The sequence below is a fragment of the Hibiscus syriacus genome, unplaced genomic scaffold (assembly GCF_006381635.1).
Source record: "Hibiscus syriacus cultivar Baekdansim isolate YM2019G1 unplaced genomic scaffold, ASM638163v2 tig00111166_pilon, whole genome shotgun sequence".
NCBI classification, from domain to species: domain Eukaryota; kingdom Viridiplantae; phylum Streptophyta; class Magnoliopsida; order Malvales; family Malvaceae; genus Hibiscus; species Hibiscus syriacus.
Genome location: NW_024063008.1, coordinates 2,017,153 through 2,030,037, shown reverse-complemented (window position 1 = coordinate 2,030,037; position 12,885 = coordinate 2,017,153). Strand labels below are relative to the sequence as shown.

General features: G+C 33.8%; 1 protein-coding gene across 1 annotated transcript; it reads left to right on the top strand.

The window, feature by feature from the left end:
* Positions 1-4,473: 4,473 nt before the first annotated feature.
* On the top strand, positions 4,474-6,409 carry LOC120155159 (cytochrome P450 78A9-like). Its single transcript, XM_039166740.1, has 2 exons — positions 4,474-5,503; positions 5,782-6,409. The coding sequence occupies exons 1-2, from the start codon at positions 4,532-4,534 to the stop codon at positions 6,403-6,405; spliced, it is 1,596 nt and encodes a 531-aa protein (XP_039022671.1). The 5' UTR covers positions 4,474-4,531; the 3' UTR covers positions 6,406-6,409.
* Positions 6,410-12,885: the final 6,476 nt, after the last annotated feature.

The window sequence follows — 12,885 nt, the reverse complement described above, 5'->3', positions numbered from 1 at the left end:
ACTTTATACTTGAGGGCATCGTCTTTTTGTGCCTCAGTATGGAAAACTGCACAAAGAGCTCATGAAGGAATGTCATGACTCCAAGTGGGCGGGAAATCCTGGAGTTGATCGAACCATGGCACTACTTGCGAAAAAGTATTATTAGCCGCATATGGCTGAAGATGTGCAGACCTATGTAAAGACTTTCCTTGTGTACCAACAAGACAAGGTTGATGAAGAAGCTGACGGGATTGTTGCATCATTTTCCCATTCCCGAACGACCATGAGAAGGTGTTTCCATGGACTTCATAGTCGGTTTGCCAAATATTGATGGGCTTTCAAGCATCATGATTATGGTGGGCAAGTTTTTGAAGTATGGGATATTCATTTCAGCGTCCAAGGTATGTCCAACCAAGGAGGTAACTCGACTTTTCCTCATGTACGTGGTGAACTAATGGGGAGTACCAAAAATCATTGTCAGTGACCGAAACACAAGGTTCATTGGGAGATTTTGGACCGATTTGTTCAAGTTGATGGGATCAAGCTTGAACTTTTCCACAGCAGTCCATCCACAAACCAATGGGCAAACCGAGAGAGTGAATGCTCTTTTGGAGATTTATTTTAGGCACTATGTGAGTGCCACTCAATGTGATTGGCCAAAGTTGTTGGATGTGGCTCAGTTTTTCTACAACTTGCACGGAGCAAGGCGATAAACCAAAGTCCATTCGAGATCGTAACCAGGCAATAATCGTTGACACCCAACACGGTTGTTACTAAGTATGATGGACCAAATCTTGCAGCACATAAGTTTGCCAAGGAGTGGCAAGACTTGTACGGAGGTACGAGGGTCCGTTTCAAGTTGTGAAGCGGGTAGGCTCCATGGCCTACAGATTGGAGTTGCCTCTAACCATCTGAGCTCATCCTGCGCTCCACGTTAGCTTCCTTAAGCCGTGCCATCGGGATGAGGAGGATCATGACCGAGGCAAGTCACACGGTGCCATTCGGAGTAAAGGTCTCCTATGATAATAAGGTTGAAGACATCCAGGAAGAAAGAGTTATTCGACGTCCAGGACATTGCCAAGGCATGAGTACTTTGTTTTGTGGAAGGGACTTCCCGAGAGTGAAGGAAGTTGGGAACATGCCAAGGGACTTTGGCAATTTAGACCCATGATAGACCAATATCATTTGAGGCGAGTGACGAGGGTGTCACCGGAACCAGTAGTGGAGAATGTCACAGACCGCGTGCCCATGGCCAAGGTCGCTGCAACACAAGGAGCCCAAGACTACTTGATTGGCGTTTTGGGCCTTCCCACACCCATTCAGACTGACCCATTCCATGGAGATGAAGAGCTTGGCACGATTATGGTAGGAAGATCACTTGGTTAATGCATAATACTTCAGATTCTTTTTATAATCCTTATAATAATCTATTTAAGGCATATTCTCAATAACTTGATGTACTTTCCTTAAATAGAGAGATTGTGTAGATATGATTCCCCTAGATTGTGGGATTGTATAGATCTGGACCGTCGATGTACTTAGATCTTAATTGTTCATTGAATGGAGCTTCCACTATAAATAGAGGTCCCTCATCCTCATTTGTACTCACTTCTTCATTTTGAGAAATCACATAGCATTCTCTCAAACTCTCTCTTGATTTTGTTCTTGTGCTTGCAAAGTTCTCTTGTTTTCTTTGCTTTCGTCGGTTATCCTAAGCATCTCTGCTTGGATTGTTTTCAGGCTGACTTAGCCGCTATCACAAAGAAAGCGACTAAGGCCGCACATTCTAGGCGTTGAAATTCCAAGGGCGTGACAATATCATATAAGTTAAGCCTTGATAGTTAGTGTGTGTCTTGACCAAGATATGGTAATTTGATTAGCTATGGTATCCCTAGCATACAACTAAACCCTAATCACTCAAACTGGTGACTAGTCACAAGCTATCGAAATTTTGAATTTGGATTACAATCTAGGGATAATTTTTGAAACATAAAGAAAATTATTTGATTACAACCTTGGGAAAATAGATATTTACTTGAAAGTTGATCTAGGATTGTTGAGACTTAATCATGGCCGGTGAGGTTCACTTTAAAGGTTGTTGAGGCTTGATCTTAAAGAATGAGTTTGATATTCTTTGTGTTGACAAAACAAGATTAGAGAGAATTTGGACCAAGGTTTACTTACATAGACTTATTTTTGGATGGATGAGTCCGTTTCAAAGATCTTCTAGACTTGATCTTGAAAGATACAACGTAAGAACAAGTTTAAAGTTTTGATTCAAAGGGTCGTAAAAATTTGATTCTAGATTATAATTTATTTCAAACGTCTAAACTGACTTTTAGAAATGAAATTTAACCTCATTTCTTTGATTCAATATGATTGAATAACTACTTTTTGATAATCCATCGGAATCGATAAAATTTATTTTAAAATCTCATCAGTTTCTTTGGAGATTTCTTGTTATTTCGAATAAAAAAAGTTTTAATCCAACAAAATCTCCTCTTTAAGCATCGACGATGGACGAGTTTTCCGCGATGACCAGGGGCATTGGATTGAGCTCTGGGCAATATTGTTGGGACTTGAAGTTGGGTGTCGAGTGGCCTTCGTACCATTATGGTAAAAATGAGCCTATTCAAAGTTAAAACTCCCAATGATCAGCTTAAAGTTTGACCAAGTGGGACCAATTGTCAGCGAATTCAAAGTAGGGCCCAGCTGAGGGGGAAGGAGTAATGACTAGGACGAATCCGTGTGGGTATTGTTTTTGTCCTTCTCCGGTGTTCGAATATGACAACAATGTCCCTTGCTTCTAGGCAATGGTATTCGAAAAAGACAACAAGGTCCCTTGCTGTTAAGGGCACATGATTGAGACCAAACGATTTGAATAAAGGACATGTCCTTTTTTTCCAAACCCTTTTACCCCTTTCATGGGACCTTAGTCCTTAGACACGTGGAGTCCTGAAATGAAGACAATAAAAGGAAAATTGAAAATGCACGGGACACATGACGTTCGGACAAGAAATATCCACATGGGATTCGTGGATAGACACTATATCATTGGGAAGGTGGTAAATGAATATAGTGTTTGATAAATTATTTATCCAACTATTCGTATAACTTTTATTTGTATTTATTTATTAAGTTAAATAAATGATTATATATAAAAATTTATGTTTATTTAATAAATTAACGAATAAATGTGTGTTTGATTTATTTACGTTTATGAACAAAATCGATTATCAACTCGTTTATAAGCTTGTTTACTCAGTTTTATTTTCTTTTTATTTTTTTACATTTTATATATTGTTAAAAATGGAGACTAAATTGAATATAAGATGAACTTTGGAGTTCAAACTGTGAAGCATAATGAACTTAAGGACAAGTGGCATTATTTCATCGTTTTCTTTGATTTGCAAATGTAAAATAAAAGTGTTGGTTGTCAAACATTAAACGAACATGATGTTTGCGAACGTTAAACAAACATGTTCACGAATGTTAAACGGACATGTTCGTGAACACTAAATGAATTAACACAAACACCTTCAAAAACAAATAAATGAACACGAACATGATACTAAAAATTTAAACGAACCCAAACCGAACATGAACATATTCAAAAACAAACAAATGAACATGAAAATAACTTTATTCATTTAAGCTCGATTCATTTATAATCATACGTGATAAATGTTAACATGAAATTAACTTTTTCTAAATATAAATGATAATGAAAATTAATATTTAATTATTAAATTATTAATATAAATATTTAAAATTTAAAAGTCAGGATCTATCCTAAGGTTCGAACTAAGTAATTAATTCTAAATTAGGGTTTAAAAAAGACGATCCAAATTATTCCGTTGGCAATATTTATTAAGAAAACAAGTGAATGATCCGTACACATGTGAGAAGAAATGCTATGTTTTTTCACTGTTTAATGCAACTTAAAGGTTTACTATGCTGAAATCAACGGCATAAAATGATTTTTTCCTCTGTTAAATGCTAATTAAGAGATCACTAATAATTGTTTTAATGATTTCTCAAACTGTAAAAAGAAAAAAATCGATACGGTTTCTTTACAAATTCATAAAAGAAAATTGATATTGTGGAATTAAATCTGAAATTAAATCTGAAAGCTTGTTTTTAATATATAAAGTAAATGAAAAAAATAAAAAAAATTCCAACTTGGCTCTATGGGGCATGAAACTCCTCGAATCTCATCTTCCGTTATGGTAGTGGCGGCGTACCTTTTGACTTAATTTTTTATTTTATTTATTTCCGTTATAAAGCTGATAAATATAACGCCCTGTTTAACCGTTACTTTTATGGGAATGCTACGTACATATATAACGGTACGTAATACCGTAATTATTTTTAAAAATAATTTTTGAAATAAAAATGAATTTTTATTATATTAGAAAAATAATTATACACGTATATGTAACAGCTCTTAGTACACAGATCTCTATATAAACCAAGCAACTCATTTCTTAGTTTAACCCAAAAAAGGAAATCATTCACTCATTGAAACAAACATCCAATCTTTTCCTTCTTCATGGAGACACACTCAGATTGCTTCTGGGTTTTATTTCTTGCATCCAAATGCAAGTATTTTTCTTCCCAAAGTTCCATCTTGCTTCTTCTTTTCCTTTGCATGGCTTGGTTGGCCATGGCCTTGTGTTTCTGGTTCTATCCCGGAGGTCCTGCTTGGGGCAAGTATAATTGGCTGACCAAGAGAGCTTTCACAAAGCCCGATAACGCCATTCCAGGACCACGAGGCTTTCCGATTGTTGGAAGCTTAAACCTCATGGATAACCTGGCTCACCACAAGCTTTCCGCTGCAGCTAAATCCTTTGGTGCTAAGCGGCTCATGGCTTTTAGCTTGGGTGATACACGGGTTATCATCACATGCAACCCTGATGTTGCCAAAGAGATTCTTAACAGTTCTGTTTTTGCTAATCGTCCGGTGAAGGAATCGGCTTATAGTTTAATGTTCAACAGAGCAATCGGTTTCGCTCCTTATGGTGTTTACTGGCGGACACTAAGAAGAATCGCTGCAACACATCTGTTTTGCCCTAAACAAATCAGCTCCACGGAGGCACAAAGGTTGGATATCGCGTCTCAAATGGTGTCCATCATTTCATATCATCGTGGAGAGTTCTCCGTACGTGATTTACTCAAGAAAGCTTCCCTTAACAACATGATGAGCTCGGTGTTTGGTAGTAAATATCATCTGGGATCATCAAATCCTGAAACAGAAGAAATCGGCCAGCTTGTTGAAGAAGGTTACGACCTACTAGGTAAGCTCAATTGGTTTGATCATCTTCCATGGCTTGGTGGCTTAGACATTCAAAAAATCCGGCTTCGTTGCTCGGAACTTGTTCCCAAGGTGAACAAATTTGTGAACAAAATCATCCAGGAACATAAACTCCAAACTGGAACAAAAACCCATGATTTTGTCGACGTTTTACTTTCTCTCAACGGACCTGATAGACTCTCGGAAAACGATATGGTCGCCGTTCTTTGGGTAAGAAACAAGCTTCTTGGCAATTTCCATTATAATTCATAAAGAAAACAATTTACTATTTTATATGCATGTTTTTTGTTTTCTCTTGCATGAGTTTTCTAGTTGGAATCTTGATAATGATTTGGGGGAACAATTTGTTGATTAGATTCCTATAATAATACAATTTCTTAGTTTTTCAAAGGATTTATAAGGAACAAAACGTACAATTATTCTGTTTGCTTAAAAAGATTACCTTTTTTTATAAAAAAAACTAATCATACTATATTCATATTATATAGGAGATGATCTTTAGAGGAACAGATACTGTGGCGGTTTTAATAGAGTGGATACTAGCGAGAATGGTGCTTCACCCTGAAATCCAATCAAGAGTGCAGGCGGAGCTTGATGAAGTTGTCGGGAAATCACGGCCGTTGATGGAACCAGACGTTCAGTCGATGGTTTACCTGCCGGCGGTGGTGAAGGAGGTTCTGAGGCTGCACCCGCCTGGTCCACTTCTATCATGGGCCCGTTTAGCAATCACAGACACTACCGTTGATGGACATCACGTGCCCGCCGGGACCACCGCCATGGTTAACATGTGGGCCATCACAAGGGACCCCGATGTTTGGGTGGACCCACTAAATTTCATGCCAGAGAGATTCGTGTCTAAGGAAAGTCCTGACGTGGAGTTCTCTGTGTTGGGGTCTGACCTCAGGCTGTCGCCATTCGGGTCGGGCCGTCGGAGTTGCCCTGGAAAGACTCTAGGTTTAGCCACCGTTACCTTCTGGGTCGGCACATTGTTGCATGGGTTCAAGTGGGTGCCATCAGACGACAATAATCCGGTCGATCTGGGTGAAGTCCTTAGGCTCTCCTGTGAAATGGCTAACCCCCTTAAGGTCAAAGTGCATCCCAGGCTCAGATAAAGACTAAACTCGGTCTCAAAAAGAGCCATTATCCTTAATTTTAGCTTGCTGTTAGATATGGTGTTTTGTCTCTATAAATCTTGACCTACAATATTGCTATATGTATATAAATATTCTAGGAAAATAAGCTAGCTAGAGCTCAGCTAGCACAGTGTGTAAATTACAGCTATTTGAGTGAAATATTTATGGTTTTTGATCTTCTCGGCCTTTGAAACCAAAAATGGAATTATTCTATCGAACATAAAAAATCCATCATACAAGGTGACAACTTGTATATGTTCCTTTAGCAGTGGACCATGAAATTTGAGACGGACATCACGTTGAGGTGTTTCCTGTTGCTGTATGATATAAGATCAGATAAATCTGCTTTCTTTTTTCTGAACAAAATGTCCATACCACTTTCGTTTTAATCTGTTTATAGTACTCCAAGAAGAAGCGGAAGTGGACAATATTGTGCATTTCAAGAAGCAAAGTATAATACAATGGCCACCAAATATCAGTGTCAAATAAAGGACATTACCTTCTTTGTCCTCTGTTGTACTCGAACACTGTGACCTAAACCACACCACACTACCCTAAGCCGTATACCATGGCTCACACGAGTCACAATGGCCTTAAAAAATAAACTTTTAATAATATATTATCATCCGATTTACTTTATAAGATATCAAACGATGAAGTTGAGAATAAGTTAGAAAGGGAGATAAACAATACCCTTTTCCGTTGGGGAAAAGGAAGAAGGATTTTGTACAAAAATGGAACAATGGTTATCATCTTTAAATGAGAAACAAGTTTCGGTGGAAGGTGTTTTCATGATCTGAAGTTGGGCCATTTCCCTTTGAACAAGGTCATGGCTGTGGAGATGGGTTGAAAGACACAATTGGTACTTTCCCACAATTACTTAACATTCAAACATCTTTGTATTTTCCCCACCCGGGGGCCCAGACATTCATTCTCATCTTCCTTTGTCAACTAATTACAATAATCTGTTTAGTATTCGTTTTAAACTTTATAATATCATTTATATAATTAAAAATACTTCAAAAGTATGATGTCTAGATCGTCTCAAATTCTGTTTTTTTTTTCAAACGGTATATACACATGGATGGATTAAAGGAGATGATTGGGACAGTCGTCCTCTTAAAAATTTTAAATTAATTAATATTTTAAATATTTTCTTTGTATTTTCAATTAATGATTTATTTTCATTCTTAGAATTTTATAAGTTCACTCCTCCTAAAATTTTAGAAATTTATCTTTACCATAAATCTTTTTTTATTCCCTATATATATAAATATTTATGCTAGTTGAATAATATAACATTATACACTCTTTTTAAGTCCATGACTGAACATCTAATGAGAATTTTCTTGTCATGTGCAAATACAATTGAAATTCCACAATCTCTACGATAAAGACCTAAAATTACTTAACATAATGAGAAGAGCCAGATAAATTATTCTTGATCTCATATATCACATTCAGAATTAAAAATCTAATGATATGCATATATAATTTTAATTTAACTATTAAATTAAAATTTAATTGATACATTAGATAGTTTTTAAAAAATAATTTTTAGGTATTGACGATATTTGTTTAGTAGTTATTAATTATTTTTTTGTTAATTATGTGACTTAGTTTTTTCAATCAATTTTATAGTTGGTGTATTAGTTAGCGAAAGTGTTCACTTATCAAATTATTAAGATGCCACATAGGATTGTAATTTAGGTACGTATTATATTATATTATATTATTTTGATACCTTAGTAATATCATATTATCTACTAAAGATAATGTTTTTCATTCAAACTTATGAATTTGATTCAAGAGTGTGAGGTTTCTAATAATAATTTTAATTTTGAACCAAAACACCCCTAACAACTTTAAATTTAACCTAATCCACTGACACAATATGAAACTCTGTTAGTATTATACAGATTTAGGACCATTGGATGAACAAAAATAAATAGATGAGATTAAGTCCTTGTTTTTTTTTCAATTAATATTTTTTCATTTCTTACTATTAATCTCAGTCATCTATTTTAATTCATCTAACGGTCTTAAATTTATGTAAAATTAAAATAGTTTTATATCATGTAATAATTTACAATTAATTATATAAATATAAACGATCTTTACTTTTCTGAATTATTTCAACCTAGGGGAAGAGAATGAGAATTTTGCTCCTAATGAGTATTGAATCCAAAACCCATGGGAGATAAGAAGTGTCAAATGTAAATTGTCTTTAGATGTATAACGAATAGAATAACCTGATATACTAAATGTAAATAAAGTAATACATTATAATGTATTCTAAACTAACTTGAATGTAATTTTGATAATTAAAATTTGATTACACAAATAATAAGTGGATTCATTTCTCAAATAAATTATAAATGAAAAACATCAGTCTGAGAAATCATGTATGTTGCGAGATATCGAAACAAAGTATAACAATGAAGAGAAGTAAATTCTTTTTATGGGCATTTTAAAATGCTCCACAAGTATTTGATTATGAATGATTAGGAAACGAAACTATGTTGATTGTAAGGCCTAGATGCCCGCAAACTAATTATTGTTTTATACAACCTTAATTTGGTAGAATTTAAAGTTGGTCTGCCATTTGATTATCACCATGATTTACATTATTCTTTGATCAATAAGTAATTGATTGAACGCAATAAAATGGGAAACATTGTGATTGAGGCAGGGAATTAGGGATTTAAAATCTACAGGAATTATATTAATTATTATTTCTTAACCAAAAAAAAATGATGTTGGTGCTATAGTCAGCAGGAACTATAAAAGTAGGGTTATGATGTAGTAAACGACCTACTTAAAACACTTTAGGTCTATAATTAGAGTGTGGAAAATGTTTTATGTGGGTGAATTTTTAGCCAATTAACATTTAAACGATGGAAGATTATTAGTGGTGATCGCTTTAGAAATTATTTTGATCCTTAAATCATGATTAGACTAACATTTTTTTTAAGAGAGTGGGTGATTATAAGGTAGTATATGTTCATAATATCTCTTATTTATTAATAACACATACTCTATGGACGTAACAGTTTGAACCCGAAACCACTAGGGAAAATAATACTCATTTTAACCACTGAGGTTGCTTGATGAGTTATAATAGAATGACGCTTCTTTTATACGTATTACACATATGAACAATATGAATTACCATGTCAATTATGGAATGTCATTATGGACTATGAATCATCATGTCAACACTGTAAAGATTAATTTGTTTTCTGTTAGTTAAAATAATAAATTATTATTTTTTATATTTAAGAGTCGCATGTGTAACATCCCAATCTATGGGTTAGTGACTAAATTGTAAAATTTTTAGAACTTGGTGACTAAAGTAGAAGAATGGAATAGTTCAATGATTCATTTGGAATATTACCTGAAAGAGGTGAGTAATTATTAGATGAAGTGAAGGGCAAAAGGGTCTTTTGTAAGGGAAATAATTAAATTAAAGAAAGGTTATATATTAACCACGTGGAATGGAAGAGAAATCTATAAGCTTCCAAAGGTCTCTTTATCTTCTTCTTCCTTCATGCGTGGGAACCCAAAACAAAGGTGAGTTTCTGGTTAGTTAGTTTCTTGTTAAATTTAAGATTGGTTTATGATTATTATATGATAACTAAGCTTAAGGAAAGCTTAAGTTATCTTAAAATCAAAAGATGATGGAATTAGAAGAGATTAAAGATTGTGAGTTTTTGAATGAAATCTTGGAATAAAGTTCATATCTAGAATTGAAAGTTAAATTTGACTTGTCATCAATATAGTTAAGACAAACAAAGTGTTAAAAGTGGAATTTAATCATGTTACAAAGTTGGTATAATTCTTGAATTTCATGAGGAAGATAGAATTTTGAGGTTTAAGATGAAATAAATGAGTATATATATTGGTTTAAGTATGTGTATTGGAGTTAAGAATATAAAAGGGGTTGAAGGATGAAGGATTTAAGCCAAAATGGATAAGTTTTCGGATTCAAGAAGTGAATTATGGGCAGAGTGCATCGATACACATTCATTGTGTACCGATGCATCATGAGTAAATCCCAGAAATTGTTCAAAGTGTATCGATGCACATGAAGTGTATCGATGCACTCTTTTAAAATAAAAACATCGAATGCCATCAGTGTATCGATGCACAAGTAGTGCATCGATGAACCCCCTTAAATACAAACATCGAATGGAATTTATGCACCGATGCATAGATAGTGCATCGATGCACCCGTCAAGGGATGCATCGATACATGGTGTAGTGCATCGATACATACCTTCATTAAGAGATGAAATTAGCCTTTCTTTTAGCCTAAGAAGTGATAGTTAATTAGTATACTGATAAGTGTCAATGTATTACTATGTAGATATAGAAGGAAAGCTTGTTCCGAAACAATCAAAGGATTAGGATTGATTCAAAGTAAACAAGGCTAAGGTGAGTGCATTTTAGTGAAGCATGATGAATGGAAACAAGACTCGCGATGAGTCTATTTTCTATGGTAGTATGCATGAAATCATGAGCATGATCATGAGTGTAAGATGAGTATATGTGTTATTTGTGATTATATGTATTACATTATTTGTATGTGTGCATGACTATATAATGGTGAAACGAACCTATAGGATAAACATTATAGAAACTATGATATATGGATTATAAAATGAAGAACTATAGAATCCCTATGAGAAGGATTATAGGAGGTATATGGAACTGAATCAAATAAATAGAATAATCGAGTATGTAAATATTGTGAGATAAGTGATATAAGTCATATGTTATTGTAAAGGTTATTGTTATAAATCATGTAAATTGGTAAAAGGGAAATGACATAAAATAAGTAACAATTACATATAAGACTCAAATAAGATTATTTGAATATGTAGCGTAAACTATATATATATATATATATATATATATATATGGGTAAATTAGATATTTTATGATTTAAGCATGAAATGAACATAAGATATAGTCAGATGAAATTATTATACAATGAGTATAAGAATATGTCAGATAAGTAATATAGGAAGGTCGATATGTTAAATGAAACTATGATCTAAAACTGTTAGGTTTTTATATGATATGAAGTATAGTATCAAAGTACTTAAAATCATGTGAGGATGTTATAGAAATCAGAAATAAAAATTATATGACATTAATGTGTCAATTATAGGAAAAAGAGTACAAGAGGTTGTAATAAATTTTAGAAATTGGGATAATGAAATTATATGAATAAGTGAAAGAGCAAAATAAGTTAAGCGACATTGACCTAAACTATATTATGAATTAATGGTATAAGAATATGATATAAAATATGCAATAAGAATCGATGTGTTAAATGATAAATATGAAATTATTAGAACAAAAGATAAGATATGCGATTATGAGTATTGAATACGTATCTATGTGACATGACTATGTGATTATATGAAAAAGAATACAATTATATGTGATAAGCTCTGTGATATGTGAATCATATGAATATGTTCTACGCGTAAGTGAACCATGTGTTTATATGTATATGTGATATGTGATTTATATGACAATGAGCTATGTGAAAGAACTATGAGAATATATGTATATGTGAATGTATGATAAAATAAATATTAATGCCCATGTTGTGTGACATGAGAGCTAGAGGTATAGTTGGCATGCCAAGAGTCGAGGGTCTACGCGGTCATTCGAGACATATATGTATTCTTTGGAATATGTGTGAGGTCTTTTGAGACACATACTTGATCTTTGGTATATGTATATGGTTCTTAAGGAATTTTCTACGTGGCCCTTAGGGACAAACTTATATGGCACTTCGGTGCATTTCTACGTGGCACTACGGTGCAATTCTACGTGTCACTTCGGTACATTTATACGAGCTGTGGTGACAACATTAGTGCACAACCTCAATAGACTCACATATCTATAGTTCTCACAGTGTACATGGGCTAATCAAGAGATAATAACAAATACACTATATGTGATATGTATGTTTGGTAATGTTAAGTGTGTTACAACAATCTCATAATGATACGATTGTTAATTGGTATAGTTATATATGATGTGTATGCATGGTGAGTAAAAGGTAATATGATTAAGAAATCAATGATAAGGATAAGAATTATAATAAAAATAAAGAATTGATATGCATATGTTAGTAGTTATGTTTGATACATAATGCATTCCATAGTTTATAAAGTCTACATGAAGTATGCATAATAGCAATTAGATATGGTATGTTATAGTAAATTTAATTATGCCTCACTAAGTTATAGACTTAGCGTGTGATTGTTTCACACGTAGGTTAAAAAAGCGAGAAGAGAAGCGAAGAAGAGCAAGACAGGTCAGCATCTCCCTTACAAAATTTCAGATCAGAAAATAGATGATTTAAATGTGTTTGGTTAATGTGAATATAGTTGGCATGTACTAATTGATTGAGTTGAATATGCTCTAATCGATTTT